Source organism: Cherax quadricarinatus, chromosome 46, assembly GCF_038502225.1.
Source record: "Cherax quadricarinatus isolate ZL_2023a chromosome 46, ASM3850222v1, whole genome shotgun sequence".
Lineage (NCBI taxonomy): Eukaryota > Metazoa > Arthropoda > Malacostraca > Decapoda > Parastacidae > Cherax > Cherax quadricarinatus.
The window spans coordinates 7,559,121-7,584,120 of NC_091337.1; the positions used below are offsets into that span (position 1 = coordinate 7,559,121).

Sequence of the window (25,000 nt, forward strand, 5' to 3'; positions counted from 1 at the left end):
CCATTTGTTCCCTAGGGCTCCTCAACTTATTAATCTCACTCCAAAACTTTTTCTTATTTTCAACAAAATTTGTTGATAACATCTCACCCACTTTCTCATTTGCTCTCTTTTTATATTACTTCACCACTCTCTTAACCTCTCTTTTTTTCTCCATGTACTCTTCCCTCCTTGCATCATTTCTACTTTGTAAAAACCTCTCATATGCTTAACTTTTTCTCCCTTACATCATTCTCTTTACATCATCATTCCACCAATTGCTCTTCTTCCGTCCTGCACCCACTTTCCTGTAGCCACAAACTTCTGCTGAACACACTAACACTACATTCTTAAACCTACTCCATACACCTTCGACCCCATTGCCTATACTCTTACTAGTCCATCTATCCTCCAGTAGTTGTTTATATCTTACCCTAACTGCCTCCTCTTTTAGTTTATACACCTTCACCTCTATCTTACTTGCTGCTTCTGTTTTCCTTGTATCCCATCTACCTTTTACTCTCACTGTAGCTACAACTAAAAAGAGATCTGATATATCTGTGGCCCCTCTATAAACATGTACATCCTGAAGTCTACTCAACAGTCTTTTATCTATCAATACGTAGTCCAACAAACTACTGTCATTATGTCCTACATCATATCTTGTATACTTATTTATCCTCTTTTTCTTAAAATATATATTATCTATAATTAAACCCCTTTCTCTACAAAGTTCAATCAAAGGGCTCCCATTATCATTTACACCTAGCACCCCAAACTTACCTAGCATACCCTCTCTAAATGTTTCTCCTACTTTAGCATTCAGGTCCCCTACCACAGTTACTCTCTCACTTGGTTCAAAGGTTCCTATACATTTGCTTAACATCTCCCAAAATCTCTCTCTTTCCTCTACATTCCTCTCTTCTCCAGGTGCATACACACTTATTATGACCCACTTTTTGCATCCAACCCTTATTTTAATCCACATAATCCTTAAATTTACACATTTATCTTCCCTCTTCTTCCATAACTGATCCTTCAACATAATTGCTACCCCTTCCTTAACTCTAACCCTCTCAGATACTCCCGACTTAATCCCATTTATTTCTCCCCACAGAAACTCGCCTACCCACTTCAGCTTTGTTTCGCTGAGGGCCAGGACATCCTACTTCTTTTCATTCATAACATCAGCAGTCATCTCTTTCTCATCATCTGCACCACATTCATGCACATTCAAGCATCCCAGTTTTATAAAGTTTTTCTTCTCATTTTTAGTAAATGTATACAGGAGGAGTTACTAGCCCATTGCTCCCGGCATTTTAGTCGCCTCATATGACATGCATGGCTTATGGAGGAAAGATTCTTATTACTCTTATTGTATTTGCTGTATATACATGTAAAATTACTTAAACGAAAAGTTTATTTACTTTATTAAAATTATTAAAATGTCGTATAGCAAAAGGGCACCTTTTATTATCATGACATTTTTATCTACAAGGGGCTTTATCAATGAAAAATACAAGACGTTAATATATATATAGACCACCTACAGCTGTAGGTGGTGTGGGACTTCCTGTGTTGTTCTAACATTGTTTTTGTAATAGGTTTTGCCTAAATGTACATTTCTTTGTTCTTTGTGAAAAAAACTGTACATTTTAGCAAAATCTGTTATAAAATTTTTTGTTAAAACAGGAAGTATGGATTACTAGGACCTGTTTCCTTAGCCCAGTCCTCACAAAATATCACCTCTCTGACAGCAGACACCTCACCTTCATCTAGCACCTGACATGACTGCCTTTCAGCACTATTTTCAGTATATTGATGTATTATATTTTTAAAGTAGTTGATGAAGCCTCTTTTAAGTGAAAAATGTAACAATAAAAGGTTTTCTTTTGCTTTGTGTCATCTTTTTACCATATATCTGCTCACAGTCATTCATTAAATATTAAAAATCTTAATTTCATTACAGATTCTAAAAGAAGTAGACGAGGTGGGATACCTGTGTGGCTCACATTATTCCACAGCAGTTAGAAATTCACAACCAGTTGAGTGGTAGAATATAAATTTTCGTAACTTGTTCTCTATCCAGAGCCAAGCCAATAAAAGTGTCCTGTAAAAGGGGTTTCTCAGATGACAGTATTGATGACTTTAAGTTGTTTAATGTAAGAATTGCCTTACTAAAATTTTTCCTGCAGTTAGATGAATTGATTCAGTACATGCTAATAAATAATGTATATAGTATAAAGGAAAAAAAATGAAAATTATATCCTAAATCAATTTACTTTACCATTTTTCATATTCAGTAAAGGAAACATTTGCAGAGTCACCCACTGTATATACCTGTACTTCCAAGCAAGAACATCAAAGAGGTAATTAAATTTTTAAAATACCTGCTGATTGATATTCATAACATGCTGGCTGTCTCACATCCAGGCAGGTGACCCAAAAAAGAAACACTTTCACCATCATTCACACTATCACTATCTTGCCAGAGGTGCTCAGATATGACAGATCAGATGTCTCTCCAAATCAGCAAATATCCCAAATCCCTCCTTTAGAGTGCAGGCACTGTACTTCCCACCTCCAGGACTTGAGTCTGGCTAACCAGTTTTCCTAAATCCTCTCATAAAATATTACCTTGCTTACACTCCAACAGTTCGTCAAGGCCACCCAAAAATTTGTTTCCACTTGTGTCTAATGTACTCACACATGCCTGCTGTATGTCCAAGTCCTTTATACACAAAACCTCCTTTACCTCCCTCCCATCCAGGGTACAGCCACACTCTGTAACCATATTACCCCTTAAATCTACAACTAAATTTAATAATATCCAATAGTTTCTTTTGCACTGTTCAGGCAACAGGGAGCCCTGCTCAGACATCAGGGTAATCCTGCTTGGCCATTAGGGAGCTGTGCTGAGGTATCAGGGATCCCCAGGCTCTAGGGAGACCTGGTTAGGCTCCAGGTAGAATTAGTCAGGCACTGTTAATTAATTCTAACACTCCATCTTTAAGTGGAGTTACTGTATATTAGGTTCAACTGATTAAGTGGAAGTTAATTACCCTAAAAACAGTAGACCATCAATTAACATAGTGTTATACTCCTGATAAACGGCTTGTAAATAAAAAATCTTCTTTCTTCTTTCAATGTTCCAGCCGTATCCCACTGAGGTGGGGGTGGCCCAAAAGAAAAAACTAAAGTTTCTCCTTTTAAATTTAGTAATATGTACAGGAGAAGGGGTTACTAGCGCCTTGCTCCCGGCATTTTAGTCGCCTCTTACGACACGCATGGCTTACAGAGGAAGAATTCTGTTCCACTTCCCCATGACGATAAGAGGAAATAAACAAGAGCAAGAATTAGAAAGAAAATAGAAGAAAACCCAGAGGGGTGTGTATATATATGCTTGTACACGTATGTGTAGTGTGACCTAAGTAGTGTAAGTAGAAGTAGCAAGATGTACCTGTAAACTTGTAAATAAAAAATGATTGTATAAAATGAACTGAAGAACATAGGAAAGAAATAGGGTTACATTCCTCAGAACCCCAAAAATACCAGACAATTTGTTTTAGGTCTTGTAAAAAATTATAATAATGTAATTGTAGGTGGATGTAGTGATAAGTTTAATACAATACTGATAGCTACAAAGGTTATATAAATATTATTTCTTTATTAATTCTGGTTGCTGGTGCATGTTTATGATTTTGAAAGGAATGGTGCAACCCTACTGGGCTGAGGTGTTAAGTTGGGAATTGTTGGCCAAGGCTCTTGTTCTGGTGTTGATGCAGAGTTGTCATTAGGTGATAGTTGTACTGAGGTATTCTGTAATGCTTCTGATTTGTTCTACCCTGTAGTACTTTATGCAGCTGTTAGTATGGCATCATTGCTTGGTCCAGAATCTGCTTCATAGTAGTGCTCCTAGATATGTCAGGCTCCTCTTCAGTGAAAAAGTCTAATTTTACCAATAAAATGGAACTGCTTACATAACTGTTGAAGTGTTAACTGTTTCCTAGCAGGTTCAACTTTGTCTGTCTCCCTTGTACCATAGCAACATTTTCTCTGGACTTCTTTCTTCCTCCTCATCTTGTAAGAGGTTGTTCATATCTGGCTCCTTATCTTCAAAGCCCTTACCTGCCACCTTCCTTACCAGCTGAACAATTTCCAATACCTGACTCTCAGCTGAGCAAAAACCTGTTAAATTATTCACCAAACTAGGCCATAATTTTCCTCAGCTTGCATTTAACCCTTTCAGGGTCCGTCCCGTAGATCTACGGCTTTACGTTCAGGGTCCAAACCGTAGATCTACGCCATGAGCTCAGCTCACTCTGATAAACTGTGAGTGGTACATTTGGGCCTAGATATGAGAGAATACAACTATGTGGTATGTGTGCACCACATAAAACAGATCCTGCAGCACACTGTGTATAATGAGAGAAAAAAAATGAAATCATGATTTTTCGATTAAAACGGCAACTTTGCAGTGTTTTTTCGTATGTTTTTTATAGTTGTATTTGCGATTTCTTGGTCTCATTTGATAGAATGGAAGACATATTACAGAAATAGAGATGATTTTGATTGGTTTTAGCACTGGAAATGGCTTGAAACTGAGCTCAAAGTAGCAGAAATGTTAAATTTTTGCCGATATTCAAGAGTAAACAAACGACCTCACACGTCTAATACACGCCACCTGGTGGGTCTAATATACATTCACAAATATGGTGATGATATTTATACAATTATTACAGTATTGCATAACAGTAAATCTTCTATTTTTTGGTGTGAATAAAAATTCATTATGTGAATAAAAAATCAAAATGGAATTTATTTGTAAAGCCTCAAAACATAACTAATGAACAGAGGAAATGTTAGTTTAGTGCCAGGAATGCCTACATTGTTCATTCTGGACCCTATTTTGAAATTGGAATATTTTGAACTTTGTGTTAAATTGGCCAAATTAACAATTTCCGATCACTTTATTTTGTAGTTGAAACAGTTGACTTGGCGATTTCTTGTGCTCAATCGATAGAATAGAAGTAATACTAGTGAAATAGCTAAGAATTTGGTTGATTGGAATAATGTAATAGGCCTAAAATAGGAGTCAAAGTCGGCAAAATCGCCGATTCGTAAATATCGCTGACACATCAAAATTCGCGAGAGCATAATTTCGTCAATTTTCCACCAAATTTCGTACTTTTTGTTTTATTACCTTCACAAAAAGATTCTCTACGATTTCATGAGAAAAAATAACAATTTTTTTTTTTTTTTAAATTCTTGGACACTGGTGCGTGACTCCAGATTTGGGCCTTGGACCCTGAAAGGGTTAATGTTGACTGGGGACACTTCAGTCCATGTGCTTTTGATATAGTTGCAATGTCAAATTTATGCCAGAAGTCTGGCACTCCAAGCTCCGAGTCCATTGCTCCGATAAGTTTCTGCATAACCTTTTGTGTGTAGTTGCACTTTAATGTCTTAACTCCTCATTCCAGTGATTGTATTAAAGGGTACGCATCCTCCAAAAATTCTTGTTTGAGTATGGTAATTTTTTTTTTTTTTTTAATGAACTGGCTGTATCACACTGGGGCAGGGTGATTGAAAAAGAAAAATGAAAGCTTCTCTTTTTAAATTTAGTAATTTATACAGGAGAAGGGGTTACTAGTCCTTGCTCCCAGCATTTTAGTTGCCTCATACAACACGCATGATTTACGGAGGATGACTTCTTTTCCACTTCCCTATGGAGGAGAGTATGGTAATTATCAAGAATAAAGAGAATCTTGAATGCAAAGTTCTTGCTGCACAGGTAACACATAACTTTAGAACTAAAATGATGCCTAAATCAGTCAATATATAAGGTTTCTGTCATGTATGTTGACTTCTTTGACCTCCAATGACTGGTGAGGTGATTTTGTCTATACCTTTCAAAGCATGGGGAGTCTTGGAGCAGGAAATACTTAAAATTGCCTGATGCATTACTGCACAATAGCAAGCTGAAGCACTCCTTTACTGCTTTACATCTCGGTGCATTTTTCTCTTGCTGTTGATGCAAGTTCTCGATGGCATTTTCTTACAATAATGACTTGTCTCATCAGCATTAAGTGCTTCCTATGGCTCATCGTCACCCTCAAAAATAATTTCCTCCAGTTCAGCAGGGAAATTCCAGGGAGCTGTGCGGTCAGCAGAAGCACTTTTGCCAGAAAATTTAACATTATGCAAGCGATAGCACAATTTGAACTAGTGGAACTAGTCAGTACTGAACAAGCATTTGTGTTGAGGCCTTTCTTCCTTATTACACACTGTTTTATAGTATTCTGAAGTTTCTTGTATCTTATAATGAGGAATTAAGTGCAGAACTTTGGTTTTCTGCTCAGTCTACTCGCTCAATAATTATTCCCTCTTATTTTACTGTTGTGACCTGTGTCATTCTTTCAAGATGACACAACTTGGGTTACTCATTGCACAAGCCTAAATCTTTTGCCAAAATCTTTTTTTTTTTTTCTTAATTGCACAAAGTAATGAATGAAGCTTGTCTAAGATCTCAGTATTTTAAAAACATCAACAAGACTTTCAAGTTTATGCTTCTTTATGCTTCCAGCATTGTTCACTTTGCACTTGGGTGCCATAGTTACTATCCAGTGACAAGATAGATGGTGAAAAGATCGAAAATCTATTCACTAACACATTGAATATGGAGAACTGACAGTATGGGAAGTTGTTACCTAGGCCTCCTCTATGGCAAGATGGAAGGGGAAAAACCTGTAGTGTGCTATATTTTTTCCCTAAATTTATTCCATGGCAAATATTAAATACAGCATTCTCATCAGAAATAAGCTGCAGTTTTTCAGGGCATGTTACCACAAAAATTTTTAATAGATCAACGGTCTACTTATTTGTAAAATACGGCAAAATTTTGAATGCTGCAGTGAAGAAGATGCTAGAGGCAGTGGAGATGTCATGTTTGAGAGTAATGTGTTGTGCAGATCTCATGCAGAGAATTTTGAGTGTAAAAATTGAAAGGCAGTGTGGAGTGACTAAGGGTATAATTCAGAGAGCTGAGAAGAGGTTGTTGAGGTAGTTTAGGCATGTAGAAAGGATGGACAGGGATGGGTTAACGAAGAGGGGTGTATAAATCTGGAGTGGAAAGTATAGGGTTGGGGGTTGTCCCAGGAATGGTTGGAGGGAGGGGGTACAAGAGGCTTTGAGTTTTAGGGGGTTAAGCATTCAACAATCTTGTGTGAGCACATTAAATAAGAGTGAATGGATAGAGACAAGTGGCTTTTAATGGATGTGCTATTGAAGTGTAAGCAGGGTAACAAATGAAGGGATTCAGGGAAACCTGTTAGCCTGACTTGAGTCCTGGAGGTGGGAAGGGCAATGAAGGAGTGGTGCAGATGTTGCAATCAGAGAGTAATCTGTTTGTGATGTCAACACAATCAGATTATGACAGTTCAGTAATTGTTGATGAATATGCTGTCTTCTTTGGGTCACCCTGCCTTGACAGGAGATAGCCGTTGAATTTAAGAACTAAAACGGAACAAATGTATTATATAAATGCAGTGGAAAATGCTCTTGTCTCATTTTGTATGCAGTATAACAGAGGATCACTGCTGAGTTATAAGATTAGCCACTGTTCTTAGCCTTAAGACTAAAAGTATTTTCTTTCTTCGGTTTACTAACATGAAATTCAAATCATGTTTGTATATGATAATGCCAATAAATAACATTGTTTAGCTCATGGTGTGGGAAAGAGCAGTGAACTTGATCGTATGGGAGAGAGGGTGAGTATAGTAACCAGTCAGGTTAAGGAGAGGGAAAAGAGGGTGTCACCTGCCTGTCCTCTAATCTTTTTTTTTTTTTTTTCTTGGTCAGTCATTCCTTCTGTCCTCCCCACCTGCCAACCACTGATGTGTACTAAACATTATTAACTGCCAACAAGCGGGACAATGTAAAAAATAAATCTACAGTTCTCTACCAGTCTCTGCCAAAGAAATGTGTTGGTTGTGAGTAGGGCCTTCCTAGCATGAATCAGCCACTGGGCTTACTGCAGTGAATTTCTGTTCTTACATAATGTTTGTGTTTGAATAAAACCTGCCTGTCATGGGTTAGTAGGCCTGCTGAAGTGCTCATTTGTCATGAAATGGTTGGTTATTAGTAGATCTGCCGAGCATGAGCAAGTAGTAGTTGTATTGTAATGCTCCTTTATTCTTATGTTTATCAAGTCTTTCAGCTGATTTGACTTTTGTGTTTCATTACTGTTTTCCAAGTTTTGCCTAGAACATATTTTTGCATCAGAACCAGTGATTCCTTTTGAAGTCTCTCAGAAGCTAGGATAGACTAATACCTGAGATCTGTGAAAAGAAAAAGGATTTTTTGACAAAGAAAATCACGGGTCAGTCTATACTCATAGTTGGATTATACTTGAGTATATAATTTGTATACGTATGTGTATATGTATGTAAAACTTTAATTATTGATGTCATAAATTTTTTTTAGCATATCCATAAATATAAGAACAGAAGTGTGGTTAAGTAAGCCACCCCCACAAGATATTAAAACTTAATTTGTTATTTAACTTTTATTTTTGCACATTTTAGGGTTCATTGTGGAAATTACATATTGTTAAACATCAGAAAAACTTGCATATGTTATTAAAGAAATTAGGGGACTTAAAGATTTATTATGCTATTCACTACTAAGCTAGAGTGCTTCCTGAAATAGAGGATAAGTAGAACTCTATTTCTGGTACATCAGTAGACTTCATTGGTAGTTTGGGGCAAAGTACATGTACACTACTATTATGTAATAGAAATATTTATTGATGATTTAAGCAAACATTGGCTAGTTAAGATATATTTTAACATTCTCTGATTTTCAACATATTACTTATATCCCACAAAGGTAGTGATTTAAACAATGAAATGTTCATCATCTTTCATTCCCTGTCTTTAATAAGCACAATAATATGTGAATGAAATAACTTTGTCAGCAGTATAAGTTATTTCTAAAATCATACATTATATACTAAAGACTAATGGAAATTATTTGTTGGCATTTTCCTATAACTTTCCTAGTCATGTATGCCTCAGTGTTACTACATAATTTTTCAATTTTTTTAGAATCATAAAATTAATAAATTTTCTTATAATTTATAAATGTTGGCATTAGGATAATTTATTGATAAATATCACTTTATAAATGTCTAGGATTTGTGCACAGTAGATTGAAAATGTATTTAAATTTGCAAAATCATTAATTATTCAAATATCTCTGAAAATATATTTCCTTTGTTACAACAGTCAGATCAGTCCCTCACAGTTTATCTTTACTTTTAAAATCATTAGCCTAGTGCCTTTCAGAATATTTAGAAAGACAGTTTATACCTGCATAAACATTGTTAGCATCATTAACTCCATGTGTTACTATGTATATTATATCACTTGTCAGTGATATCCAAACTGCCTACATATATTTTAAGTGACAATTACATGATGAAATGTTAATAACTTGTGTCAAATTTATATTTCTCAACTAGATTAGTATCACTATAGGTTAATATATGTACCATGTAGAAATGTGTAATAAAATGATATTTTGATACTGTTTCCAATTTTCAATGTCTTGTATATCAACAGAAAGTTAAAAGGATGCACTAGTTTATTAACCCTTTGAGGGTCGACAGGTCCTCTCAGAGACTCGTTCTCAGGGTCGGCCAAATTTAAAAAAAAAAAATTATTTTTTCTTATGAAAAAAGTTTTTTTTTTTTTTAAATATTATAGGCTAAACAAAAAATTTTTACCATCGATACTTACCGAGATATGGAGGCGTGAAGTTGATGAAAAAGGAGGACAATGTGACAACATCGTCGACTGCCGTCTCCCGGTATTCTTTTACATGTACAGTGGACCCCCGCATAACGATCACCTCCGAATGCGACCAATTATGTAAGTGTATTTATGTAAGTGCGTTTGTACGTGTATGTTTGGGGGTCTGAAATGGACTAATCTACTTCACAATATTCCTTATGGGAACAAATTCGGTCAGTACTGGCACCTGAACATACTTCTGGAGTGAAAAAATATCGTTAACCGGGGGTCCACTGTATTTACTTTCTTATGTACTAATTTCTATTATTTTTTAATTTTTCTTTTTCCAAGTAACTTTTATGGCCTGAGACCAGTATGATCAGTATTTTGTAAGTTTTTTCTTTTTCAATACTACACAATAAGGGCGTAAACACTGTTGTCATTGTTTTGTTTATAAAAAATATTTACACAAACAAACGATATGAAATGTTGTTTATTACTATTTTTCTATATTTTATGTACACATATACAGTCACAGGGAATGTTTCTAGAAGTTCTGCAGCCTGTGGAAGTCTTTGAAACATGGTGTCATGCACAGTGGTGTTTTACACTCCTCACACATAAAACGAGTGTCTCTGCGTTGTTGTGGGTGTTTCCTTGTATGGGCACAGACGTAACACCTCTTCTGAGCCTTTTTCTTGAAAGCAGTAGCAGACAGTTTTACCAGGAAGTGATCGCCATGCTTCAAATGAGAAGGGAGTTGTTGATAATTTGGTGGGCGGTCTATTGCAGGTGTTCTTCCTTGGTACTTAAATACTATTTGTCTGATGACAGACAAACAGAATTTGCCGTATTGTGGTTTGTTTCTGGTCCTCATCTTATACATATTATAAGCATTGAGCATGGAAATGTCCAGAAGATGGAAAAAGAGTTTTATGTACCAGTTATAACTCTTGAGAACACAATCAGCAAACCCAATCTGCATGTCACATTTGTCCACTGAATGCATATTGAAGGTGTAATCAATCACAGCTGCAGGTTTTAGAATGGGTTCATTGCTTTCTCTATGCTGCCTGCCAGTGTCTGCCATTTCATTAGGGTGAACTGATGACCACAGTGTGACATCTCGTTTGTCATGCCACCGAAATGCCATGATGTCATTGGCAGCAAACGCCTGCACCTCGCCTCTACGAGTGCCAGCGTCAAACCTGGGCATATGTTTCCGATTTACACGCACTGTGCCACACACATCTGTCATGTTCACTCGCAAAAAATCACTGAGTGAGGGGCTTGTGTACTAGTTATCAGTATATAATATATGCCCCTTACCAAGGTATGGTTCTATCATTGTTCTAACCACATCACCAGAGATGCCCAATAACTTCCTGGTATTTTGCAATGTATAACTTCCAGTGTACACAATAATATCCAATACCAGACCACTGTAACAATCATAAAGCACAAATGCCTTTATACCAAAGCGTTTCCTCTTGCTTGGTATGTACTGCTTGAAAAAGTCTCTTCCTTTGAACAGAATCAAAGACTCGTCAATTACAAGCTTCCTGAAGGGATAAAAATACATATTGAATTTCTCTTTCAGATACACAAACACATGCCCCCTTCTGGCAAGACAGTGATGGAGTGAATGATGATGAAAGTTTTTCTTTTTCGGGCCTTGGTGGGAATCGGCCAGTGTGTTAATTAAAAAAAACAAAAACACACATATGCCTAATCTTATATAACCTGTCGCTTCTGTCAGGCCTGGTTTTGTCTGAGAAGTGAAGCATACGTAACATTAGCACAAATCAATTCACTGGCATTATATCACTGAAACCTGGGGTTGCAATCAGGCGGTCTGTTGACCAGTATGATTTCACTTTGTGCTTATACACATGTGGCATAAGCATTATTGTGGCAAAGAAAAGATACATCTCAGCCACAGTTGCCTCCTTCCACTGGTGTAGACGTGATTTTGGTGAAAGTATTGTGTTTGCCATGGTGTACTCGTAGTATGTGTTGCTTTCCATGACAATACTTTCGATCAGGGGTTCGTCAGAGAATAACTCGAAACATTCCAGTTCAGTGGCATTGTTCCCAACTGTACAAGATGGCCGTATTCCACTTTGGCTGTCGTCAAACTGGTGGGCATTTGGAATAAAACTGACAGCTTCCTGCCAATCCCAGGTGCAGTCTGCTGGTGGGTACTGGACAATGACTTGTGGTTGTGGAGGCTGGTGTGGCGAGTGGGTGGGGGATGGTGGGCTTTGTTGTAGATCAGCTGAGGCAGCGGCGTGGGTGGCAGCATGGCCCACTGCTGGTGCCTCACGGCCGTCACCACCACCACCATGCACATTTTCCATCCCAATTGCAACACTATCATCGTCATTTTCAGTCTGTTCCTGTTGTACAGCCACGGGATGTACTCCGAGATGTACTCCTTTCCCTTGGAATAGCATATGGCACACTACCAGAGCGCATATATCGTCGTATATACTGACGCTTCACTGGGGAATATTCCACTTCACTATCGCTACTGGAACTGTTTTCAAGAGCTTGTAGTTCATAATCACTATCACTATCATCACAAATGCTCACATCTGAGTCTGGGATTTGGGAAAATACGAGTTTCCTCTTTGATTCTGGTACAACTGAACGTGAACAAGACGGCCCAGCACCAGAGGTGGAAGGCTGAGGGTCGTCTGGGTTTTCCTCACTATTACCGATATTATGGTCATTAGTTTCGGTCAAAACCTTACCAAAACCTTGAAACTCACCTTCACTGGCACTTCCATCTGTATTAGAACTGTCACTGGGGAACAAAAGTGTCCCAATTTGCCGAGGGGTGAGGAACTTCTTACCGCGAGGCATGGTGGACATTGTGTACTAAGATGGCATTCCCACAATGCACCACTGGGTCCCAGATTTTTTTTCTACCGCACACACAGACCCATTCTCTGACATCTAGGCCTACCAGCCTTTTCCTGCGAGATTTGACGGCGCTAGAATTTATGCGTACTAGTACGTCAAAAACCCCTGCGCGTAAGCCGTACTAGTACGTCCGAAACCCTCAAAGGGTTAAAGATTTACCAGATTTAAAGTAAGAAGTTAATTGAGTGCATGACAAGTATTGCTAATCCCAGTATTGTCAGTCCTATCACAGCTCTGATAATTTTGTTGTTGCTGATTGTGAGAACATATGGGCATAAAAGTATATAACCAGCATGTTTCTTTATGTATTGTATTTGTTAAACTTTTACATTGTACATTCAGCAAGAAATATCATTCCCATTGCATCTGTAAAACTTTTACAAATGTGTGTAAGATACAGCCTGTGCTTTTCAGATAATATACAACTTTGTATTATGACAGAATTACATATATCATGTTTTTTATTCTGTTGCCCCCTCTTTTTTTTTTTTTTTTAGTGAAAAATTATTCCATTAATCACAAACTACTTGTAAGGATAGATAGGGTGGACAAGGAAAAACTTGCCCAAGAATTTAACCAAAACAAGGGGGCATAGTTGGACATTGCACACTGAGATGAGCCACATGGATATCAGAAAGTACTTTTCTTTGCAACAATGGTAATGAATTGAAAATAAGCAAAACGTGATAGTGAAATGGCACAGCTATTTCATATCAGTCATAGCTTGAGTTTGACAAATTTAACTCAAATAGGTAATTATACACAAACAAATATAAATGTTTTTCTTGTATTTCAGCTATAACTCTTGGTGCTTTAAATGAAATCATAAGTAATCTCATAGTTTGGTCTACATTTTATATTTCTCTGTAGTCTTTCAATTTAACTTTATATGCTAAAGCAAAAGAAAGACCAAACTTATTCTGCTTTGAATATACATATTTGTGTACACCAGGACCCTACAAAAAAGAGAATTTTAACTTTATACATCTTTTTCAAATGTGACCCATGGGCTATGTTTGATTCCAAATGATTCTCTCTTCTTCATAGTATTATGTTTTATTTTTCCATTATACCTGTCAGTATGTTAATCTTATGAAATAAAATACACATTATTTTTATTGTATACATTTCTTTGAGATCTAAATTTAAAGTTACTGTACCCAGAAAACATTGATACCAGTGCATGAAGCAAAATCCTGAAGAGACAGGTTAACTTGTACCAAATCTGTTATTTTATTCTGAATACCAGTTTGTAGCACTTGGCCACCAGTTTTATCAGAAATGATGGGCAAACATACACACCAATTAAGCTCACTGTTCAGCACTACTAAAGTATATAATCTTTACTCATTGTATCCACCAAGCTGATTAGTTATATTAAGTTTATGCCTCAATAATAAAAAAAATAAGTGCTAAACCTGTATGGGTCATACAACTCTGGCATGATGTGCAGGATAGATTAGTGAGAGTCCAAAATTCATATCAAAGTTAATAGGTTAATTTCTGTTAGCGAATTCAAAAGTGAGTCAGTGTTGAAAGTAGAACCTTCAGCGAGAAAGCAAGTTTAGAGTGAGAACGATAGGCCATTGCAAATGTGGAAAATTAATTTTGTGTACTTTTTGACTTCAATAATATTAATATATATAATAATACCTCTATCCTTCATGTGGTGGTCCACTCGTCTTTTGTACCTCCGCCTTGTACTGTATGTTTTACCATCATATTTATTTTCAACTTTAACAATGCAGGGTAAGCCTTTATTCCACGCATCTGTAATAGTTTGCTTGAGTTCCAGCTTCTTTGGGTGCTGATCTACATCTGAGGATTTTGCTAGGCTTCTGGAGTACGTTTAAGCCAAACCTGGGCCTCTCTAAGGTCTTAATTTCCAGCTCCTGGACCTCTTGAGAGGGTTGAGCTATAACTCCTAGGTCTCATAAGGGAGCCAAGTTGCATTATTATTATTCAAAACTGCTAAACCTACATTGGTCAGCTGAGTTGCAGCTGTTTCTTGAGGGTTTTGAGTAAAAAACTATGCCTCTTGCATGCATAGTGGTAAAGGTGGCTGAGGGTATGGGAGATACTTATTGAATCATGCAGTGATCACATCCAGTTGTTATATTAACAGAGAAGTAGTAAACCCATGAGGGTAATACAGTATATGCCTGTAGAATGGGAAGAGTGGGTGTAATCAGGGTTGGTTTGAGGAAGGGGAGGGTAGCTGCATTTACTCAAACAAGAGCCCTTTATCAGCATCAAGTCTACCCCTTTGAAAGGAAATCTGATGAATCAAGCCTCTCAAAAAGGTTATGGAAGAAATAAAAACCTTTCAACAAACCAACCATATCCCACCAAAGGAGGGTGGCCCAAAAAGAAAAACAAAAGTTTCTCTTTTTAACTTTAGTAATGTATGCAGTAATAATCATGCAGGAATGGGGAAGCTCTTGAGAATTTATGGAAGATAACCCATGAAGGGAGAGTGTGGGGTGCAGTGCCCTGATTCTAGTAAATGATTCTTGATTTAAGAAATTCGAACTACTCTCCTTCTCTAAATCAAACCTGATTGCCTCCCATTCCACAGGGTGCTGTATGGTCCTTACAGGCTTAGTATTAATCTATGTACAGCGAAGCCTCGGTACTCGAACTTAATTCATTCCAGAAGGCTATTCAAGTGCCAATCTGTTTGAGTACTGAACGAATTTTTCCCAACCAAATTTTTGTTCTTGGCTTTTATCGCTAATCTTCTAATGGCCCCTTGGTGACTTATTCATACGTATAATATAAAAAAATGCCAAAAAATGCGAAGAGAAACAAAATAGTTTACAGTGAAGTTCTGGCAGGCTGTTTGGTTGAGTGCCGAGCAAATAGTCTACTACCGAGCGATTTTTTTTTTTTTTTTTTTACCAAACAAAGTGTTCAAATACCAAATTGTTTGAGTAGGGAGCTGTTCAAGTACCAAGGTTCCACTGTAAATAGTAAAATAATTACAATATAAGGAAGGAGGACCAAAATATTCTGACAGAACAGGAAATAAGTTTTACATTCCTCATAAGCTTAGAATGACTTGCCAAATTAATGGCCTCTTTGTGGAAAAGGCATAGACATCGTGTAGTAAATCAACTCCTTGGGCAGTAAATTATGGAAAATAACTTTGCAGCATTGTACAAGAATATTTTCACTTTGAGTCTACCCACAGAACTGAATGATCATCCACTTTGGTTTAGGAGGGAGATGGCCGACTTGTTGAAAAAAACAAAAAAAATTAATGTACAGTAGACCATCATTTAACATGATTTTTTCTGGCACATTTTGGTTATAGCATGATTGAAGAATTGTGGCATATTTTTGTATGACACTTCGTAAAATTTACACGATTCGCGGGAAGGGAAAAAATTTTGAACGCGTTGCCTGCGGGATATGTACCATCCTCTGCTAGGAGTTTATATCTTTTTCTTGCCATATCTTAAATCTTCCAAGCAATCATGGCACCCATTAGGCATACAAGTGTTGATGAAAGTGGCAAGAAAAGGCTTAAGCGTTTAATGTCTTAGAATTAACGAAGAAAATAGAGATATTAGACGAGATAGCCAGTGTCCGTAATGAAGCTTCTCTTTGTGCACATAAAAAGAATGAGGTAAATGTGAGTTTGTGTGATGACTGACTGATTTACTGACCAACTTGACTGACTTACTGATTGACTGACTTGACCAATTTACTGACTGACTGAAAGTTAGACTTTTTTACTGAAGAGGACCCTGAAATGGTGTCTAGAGCAGCTGATACCTTATCTCAGTTGTACGTATGATGTACTGCGGGTAAAATAAAACGGAAATCCATTACAGAATTTATGCACACTCGAGTACAACCATTGACTTCAGTACCAGTACCTCTACCATCCACCTCAGCCCAGTAGGGCCACAGCATAACTCTCCATAATCATCCACAAACACCAGCACCCACAATTTAAGGTAAGGAATACTATTATTTCTGTTACATTTGTAATCTTAAGCAGTGAAAAGAACATAATACATCACAATGAACTACAATTACATATTTTTTTATTTTTGTAAGATCTGGAAGTCTAAAAAAAAAGTTGTTTGGATTTTTTGGGGCTCCTAGGAACATAACCCTATTTTTCCCATAAGTTCTTCAATTTGTCTAACACAGTTTTTAACTAAAACAGCGTTTTTAGGAACGTAACTACAGTGTTAAATGACGGTCTACTGTATTACAAATTTTAACAAAAATGCTCACTACTGCGAGACACTACAGACCAAGCAAGGTTAATATTATGAAGTAAGGGAACAGTCACCACACTTGAAAGATCAGAGCATAAACAGTAGGGAACACACACACACTTCTTTGATATTAATACTGTTTTTTGGTGCATTTTCATAAAATATTTGATCAACCAGGCTATCATGAGTACATTGATATGCAAGCAGTGAGAAATAAATGAAACATTATTGTTTAGGGCATTACCTAAGAAGTGTGCTCTCCAATTGGGTTGCTGGTTTTGGTAAAGATGACAGTGCCTATTTCAAATAATAATATACCCTATACTATACTTGCAAAGAATAGATTAAGGGGGCTACATTGTGAATAATCCAAACTTTTTTTTTATTTTAGTAAACCCTAGATATAATGGACCCCAATATAACAAACTTTTAAAACAATGGGCAAGATTCACTGGGTAAATTGTAATTTCAATTTCTTTACTTTCAGTATTTATTACATTATATTATGTCTACACTGTTTATTAGGCATATAGTAGAATACCTCATTTTTTTTTTTTAAACATTCTTATTTAATGGACACTCAGACATTCCCCTCTATTAGTCCACTACATTGAGGGTTTACTGTACATAATGTTAGTGAAGAGCACTTCAAAAAAGACAGTACGTACAATAGAGTACCGTAAATGAAATTACTTATATATATAAAATGTTCATTTTGTCTGCCTGAGAGCCTTCACTGATGCCATTAAGGGCTGTTGATTCAAGGAACTGCTCTTAACCTCCTTCCTTGGATTGAACCTAAATGCCTCCCAAGCCCTGTATAACCCGTAAGGGCTTAGTGTTTCCCATGATTAGAATAAACATAGGTAAGCATTTCACTTTCATGCCCTGTACAGCCTCTCCTCACTTAACGACGGAGTTCCGTTCCTAAGATGACATCGTTAAACGAATTAATCGCTAAGCAAGGAGCATATATATACAGTGGACCCCCGGTTAATGATATTTTTTCATTCCAGAAGTATGTTCAGGTGCCAGTACTTACCAAATTTGTTCCCATAAGGAATATTGTGAAGTAGATTAGTCCATTTCAGACCCCCAAACATACACGTACAAACGCACTTGCATAAATACACTTACATAATTGGTCGCATTGGGAGGTGATCGTTAAGCGGGGGTCCACTGTATATACATATGCTCTTATAAAATGAAGATTAGAATTTAGAAGCATGAGAAATACCTTATTTTTTTGTTTGTACCATCCAATTTTTATCTCCTTTTTGTACTGTAATGTATTATATAGGCCTTGTACAGGTTTATAAAATCTCAGTATAATTTATTACCCTTTATAGCCACTGGCTTAAATTCCAAAAGGTTATGGACTAATATCTTTCAGTAAATGATTTATTTGCTCAAATATCATTTTATCAAATACCTAGCAATTTTTTTTTATTACGGTATGCATTTTCTTTAAATTGTATTGTGTATACCAGTACTGAAATTAGGGTAAATTACAATATAAGGAATGTAACATTTCTCTTTTATGTACAGTATATATTATTATAATTGTTCATTTGTTGTTTGTATATCTTTTAAAGTTGAATATACATATGTCCTAAGTTTTTTTGTGTGTGGGGTACTTGTTTCCAAAATTAATAATATAACAATTATACAGCTTATGGAAATTGGTAAATTTAATTTTTTTGCAGTAGTACTGTACAGTACTAATACTGCAGTAGTAGTAACAGTAAAAGTACTGCAGTAGTAATAGTAATACTGTACTAGTGCTACAGTAGTAATAATATATTAATACTAGTACTTCAGTAGTAATAATAACTTCAGATACTATAAACTTTTCTCATGTTTTGTGTAAATATTTTCATGTAGACTGTATTATGTAAATATTCATCACTGTGATGGCACTTGTTCTTGTTTGTTTTCTTTTCTTAATATATTCCTGGCATAATCACTTGATGCACACATCTTAAGTACTGTATATTGTTATTAAGTTGCAAATAGACTTCAAATTCACAATAATTAAAAAGTAAAAATTCACAATACTGTTACTGCGTCAATTCACAAATAACCCACACTTTGTAGAGGTACAGTAACATTTCAGTTCATTCTACACCATTATCAAGACAGAATGGTCCAGGACAGACTGGAAGATCATCAAAAGTTTTGTCTCCAAAGTGTAGGTAATTTGCTAATTTATGATGTATACTTTTTTGGAATTGATTTAGTGACTCCTATGTGTTGGAAAATATATTTAATTCAAATTCACATTTATATTTCTTTGCATAGTATACAATGTGTGATTTACATGTTATAAAATATTGTTAAGCACAAAGAAAGCCATTGTTGTTTTCCTTTGCAGAGCTAATTATAAGAGCATAGCAGTTATCAGAAAATAGAAACATACAGCTGCACCATGTATAATACTGTAACTCTTATGTAATTGAGATATAAGATTGAACCATTAAGATATTGTTCAGTAGCACCATATGGGAATAAACATGTCAAAGGAACATGTATAGAGCAGAAAATCCATTTTATAGAAAGTACATCAAGAAAAATTGTATGATGAGAATTTTACCATTTATAATGTATTCTCTTTATTAACTGTTCAAAAGTGTTTCATGTAAACAGATTCACCTGTAATATAATCAGTGATAATTTGTGTTTCCCACTGGAAAGGAAAAAGTCATATATGGGTAATAAAAGTATGCTAGTCCAATTTTGCATATGTTACGTATTGCCAGTATCTGAACTAGTGGAAAATTTCTGAATTTATAGTAGAAAAATTTCTAAATCAGAATTCTTCAAATAAAAGTTGTTGTTAGTAAAAATTTGAATTTAGAATGCTCCTGACATAACTATATCAGATTTTTAGAATACATACAGTAATAAGTATAAAAATATTCTTGGTAAACTGCAATAAAAATGTTGAAGAATATTTTTTGTTTGAATATGAGGTGTCCAATTTTGTTTGAATTTTGCCCATGCACCTATTATTCAAAAGAAGAGATTACTGTATTTATATGTACATATACTGTATTCTCAAATGCCTTGATCACTGTGATTAATTTCCTCACTTTTCTGTTATATGAAAATGTAACTAATGTACTGATGTCAAATTAAATTTATTATTATATTTGGTGTTTTACTCTTCATTATTACTGTACTGTATTATAACTTATTATTATTATATCCACAATAAAAATCACTAAACCAATACAGTGGATCCTCGACCAACGATATTAATCCGTTCCTCAGAGCTCATCGTTAATCGAAATTATTGTTAGTCGAGTTAATTTCCCCATAAGAAATAATGGAAATTAAATTAATCCGTGCAAGACACCCAAAAGTATTGAAAAAAAAAATTTTACCACATGAAATATTAATTTTAATACACACAAACTGAAGAAGACATGTACAATAACATGACACTTACCTTTATTGAAGATCTGGTGATGATTGATGGGATGGGAGGAAGGGAGAGTGTGGATGGTGTTAGTGTTTAGAAGGGGAATCCCCTTCCATTAGGGGTTAATTCCCTTCTTCTTTTAATGTCACTAGGACCAGCTCGAGTCACTGGACCTCTGTCGCACAACATATCTGTCCATAGAGGCCTGTACCTGCCGTTCCTTTATGACATTCCTAAAGTGTTTCACAACATTGTCAGTGTCACAATTAAACACTTGTTCAGGTTTCAATTCTTCAATGTCTATGTACTCCTTGAATTCCTGCACATATTTTTCAGCTGCTTTTTGGTCCAAACTGGCAGCCTCACCATACCTTATCATACTATGTATGCCACTACGATTCTTAAATCTCTCAAACCAACCTTTGCTGGCCTTAAATTCACTCACATCACCACTAGTTGCAGGCATTTTTCTAATTAAATCGTCATGCAACTTCCTAGCCTTTTCACATATGATCGCTTGAGAGATGCTATCTCCTGCTATCTGTTTTTCGTTTATCCACACCAATAACAGTCTCTCAACATCATCTATCACTTGCGATCTCAGTTTCGAAAACATAGTTGCACCTTTGGAAAGAACAGCTTCCTTGATTGCCGTTTTCTTGGCCACAATAGTAGCGATGGTTGATTGGGGTTTTGTGTACAACCTGGCCAGCTCGGAGACACGCACTCCACTTTCATACTTAGCAATAATCTCTTTCTTCATATCCATAGTAATTCTCACCCTTTTTGCTGTAGGGTTGGCACTAGAAGCTTTCTTGGGGCCCATGGTGACTTATTTTGCAGGTGCAATCACTAAAAACGCTGTGATAATATGAAATGTTCCGATTGTATGTTTGGATGGGACCGCGGTGGCTGGCTGGCTTGTAAACACTGGCCACAAGTGGACGCATCTCGAACGGAACGAATCGTGTTGGTCGAGTTTTTTAGCGCTAGTCGAGGCAAAATTTTTGCATTAAAATGTATCGCTAGTTGGATTTAACGTTAGACGATGCCATCGTTGGTCGAGGGTCCACTGTATTGGTAATTATACAATGCACTGCTCAGATTAGGGGTAATGGTATGAAGGGTTGGTGAAAGAGTTGAAGCAGAAAGTGACTGCATTACAAATGGAGCTTTCAGAAACAGGGGTAGCTGGAGAGAGCAATCAGGGTTTTGAAAGAGATACCAAAAGTGTACTCTCACATTTCTAAAACTCACTCTCAGTTCCAACACTAATATCTGATGTCAGATTTGTGCTATTGGGCTTTTTTTTTTTTTTTTTTCAATTATTTTGCCGAGAGCTGCCGTGAGTTTCATTGATATAAGCAGTATGGTATCCAGACTTTCTACATATGATGCTCAGAGCGTGTGATAATTTTTCTTGATACACACTGAGGTGTGAGTACAAGTAGGACAATGTGATCTGTTGAATTTGTAAGTGAAGTGGATCCCATACACAGGTACATCACCATTTACTTAACCACTGAATTATTATGATGATGATAATCAAGGGGGAAGCGCTAAACCTGTAGGATTATACAGCGCCTGTGGGGGCAGATGTGGAAGGTATTCAGGCTTAATTCGGGGAAGTGGAGCACAGATCCAATTCCCTAGATCAAGAGCCCCTCACCAGCATCAAGGAACCTTCTTTGAGGGGGACTTAACCACTGAATAGGTCATCATATGATTCTAATTTTTTTTTAATGCAAGAATTATGTTGTTAGGTAAGACACATATGCAACAGTTAGGTATCTTTATTTCGAAACGTTTCGCCTACACAGTAGGCTTCTTCAGTCGAGTACATAAAAGTTGATAGAAGCAGAAGATACTTGAAGACGATGTAATCAGTCCATCACCCTTAAAGTTTGAGGTGGTCAGTCCCTCAGTCTGGAGAAGAGCATTGTTCCATGGTATGAAACAATAGAGATGAAGTGACAGGATCGAGCGTTATATAGCGCCAAGAGGTGAGACGTAGGTCACTAGGAGAGGTAAGAACTCAGATGTTGGGAGGACAGGTCCCTCTCAAATCCAGCCGTTCTCACTAGTAGAGGTTGTCGAAAGTTGATTGTAGGTCTGTACCAAGATACCCTTGTGTTGCAGTGTCAGACAGATTGAACATTAAAATGGTATAAAATACCGACAGGTTGTTAGGTAAGACACATATGCAACAGTTAGGTATCTTTATTTCGAAACGTTTCGCCTACACAGTAGGCTGATTACATCGTCTTCAAGTATCTTCTGCTTCTATCAACTTTTATGTACTCGACTGAAGAAGCCTACTGTGTAGGCGAAACGTTTCGAAATAAAGATACCTAACTGTTGCATATGTGTCTTACCTAACAACCTGTCGGTATTTTATACCATTTTAATGTTCAAGAATTATGTTAGTCAGAGGCAGAGAGCATGAGAATGAAATCAATGGCTTCATCGTCCTTTGTATACAGCTTTGGCTATGTAGCATTTCTCTGTATAATCCTATGGGTTTAGCGCTTCCCCCTTTATTATAATAATAATAATAATAATATGTAGCATTTCTAGCAAGCACAAAAGTCTTGATTTTTCTGGGTCCCTGGACATACCAATATTCAAGGTAATGAACATGCTATCAGCTATTCAAGACCTTCAGATTTCCCATGTGAATATTCCTTAATCAACTATTTTTCAGTGCGCTCTCACCTTTACAATCGCTGGCAACAATGTTGGTCTGCAATGGACCACAAATTGCTTTCTATCAAACCATGTTTAGGATTCTGGCCATCTTCCCACCATTGTTAGGTTTAGGAAAGCACACACACTTGTACTTACATATTGGACATACACAACTTGTGCATACTATGTGAAGAAACAACCAGGTTTGCTCTGACGACTACCAGGTTGTATTGTCCATCCAACATTTATTAATGGATTGTCCTGCCTAGGGTGCACAGGACCCACTTCTGACATCTTAACTGCCCCAACACTTACTGACCTTGCTGAAAGTCTCAATTTTAATGTAGACTCTCATTTTGACTTTAGTAAAACTACCCTATTGCAAACCATACTACGGGCGGGGATAGAACCTCCAGTCAGGGAGTCATAAAACTCCAGACCAACACGTGAGTCATGATGACAGCTTTGAGGGGACTTGAGCTAGAGTTCATCACAGCCATGATAGCAGGAGATTCGTCTGTAAAAACTTGCATTTGTGGTCACAGTGATGCCTATGCTAACCTTCCTATGGTGTATAAATATACCTAGTTGGATGAATTTTACTGTATCCAGCTGGCCCAGTGGCTAACGCGTTGGTCTAGAGTTTTGGGCTCTTGATTGCTGGTTCTATCCCTGCCCGTGGTATGGTTTGTTTGCTATCGTATCATTACCCTATTGCACCAACACAGATTTCAATTTTGCTTGCACTGGTGAGGAATATAACAATATCAAAAACAAATTCTGATCACAATCTAATCGTAGTCCAGACTTGCATGCACAGGAGTCTTGATCAGCAAGATGCATACAGCTGAGGGTACCTTTACCAAATTCAACTTCAACAACAAGAACATTATCTGGGACCAGGTAAACTATGCCCTAAATGAAACATGCCGGGAGGATATCTTAAATTACATGGGCCCTAACCAATGCATCGAAAAAATCACCCTCCTGGTAGCTGAAGTATGTTCAAGGTATAATCCTATAAGACAAAAGAAAAGAAGTAAACTGGAGAGAGAGAGATGCTCCCTCTACAGGAGAAGACAAAGAATCATTGAGCTCCTCAAGAATACCAGATTATCTGATACATGGAAGGAAGTGCAAAACATTTAGCTAAAGTTAAAGGACTTATACAGGATCCAGGAGAGAGAAGAGGAGCTAAAAGCAATTAGTGAAATTGAAAGAAATTCGAAATATTTCTTTTCATATGCCAAAAACACGTCAAAAACCACTTCTAGTATAGGGCCCCTGCTCAGACAAGATGGATCCTGCATAGATGACAACAAAGAAATGAGCGAGATACTGAAATCGCAATATGGCTCAGTGTTCAGCGAGCCACTAACCAGTTTAAAAATAGACAATCCAAATAATTTTTTCATGAATGAACCTCAAAACCCTGCCAATGTAGGCCAGATTTATGACATAACCCTAACTCCACTAGACTTTGAGAAAGCCATCGACGACATGCCCATGCACTCAGGCCCAGACTCGTGGAACTCGGTGTTCATTAAAAACTGCAAGAAACCCGTCTCACAGGCCCTAAGTATGCTATGGAGAAAGAGCTTAGACACAGGCGAGATTCCAGTCACTAAAAGCAACAGATATAGCCCCACTCCATAAAGGTGGCAGCAAAGCAGTAGCTAAGAACTATAGATCAATAGCTTTAACGTCCCACATCATAAAAATCTTTGAAAGAGTTCTAAGCAGGATAGCAAACCACCTGGACTCCCAAAGATTGAACAACCCAGGGCAACCTGGTTTCAGAGCAGCTCGCTCCTGCCTTTCGCAAGTGCTAGACCACCATGATATGGTCCTAGATGCACTGGAAAACAAACAGAATGCAGATGTAGTATACACAGACTTTGCAAAAGCTTTTGACAAGTGCAACCATGGTGTAATAGCACACAAAATGCGTGCTA

The 25,000-nt window shown here is 36.9% G+C and overlaps 2 protein-coding genes across 6 annotated transcripts in view; one reads left to right on the forward strand and one right to left on the reverse strand.

Annotated features, from left to right (window-relative positions):
- Nucleotides 1-20,084, forward strand: part of lace (serine palmitoyltransferase long chain base subunit) — a 143,903-nt gene extending 123,819 nt beyond the window's left edge. For both annotated transcript variants that reach the window (XM_070094477.1, XM_070094478.1), the window contains one exon: nucleotides 1,946-20,084. In XM_070094477.1, the coding sequence (XP_069950578.1) occupies nucleotides 1,946-2,032 (87 nt within the window). In that variant the 3' untranslated portion in view covers nucleotides 2,033-20,084. The remainder of the gene's footprint in view (nucleotides 1-1,945) is intronic.
- LOC128696669 (organic cation transporter protein) overlaps nucleotides 20,067-25,000 on the reverse strand; it is a 47,056-nt gene continuing 42,122 nt past the window's right edge. For 3 of the 4 annotated variants that reach the window (XM_053788003.2, XM_053788001.2, XM_053788002.2), the window contains exon 11: nucleotides 23,039-25,000. This exon is cut by the window's right edge and continues 1,561 nt beyond it. The gene's annotated coding sequence lies outside the window, so the exon portion shown is untranslated. Of the gene's footprint in view, nucleotides 21,872-23,038 lie in introns of those variants that run through there. The other variant, XR_011393201.1, reaches the window with a different exon arrangement.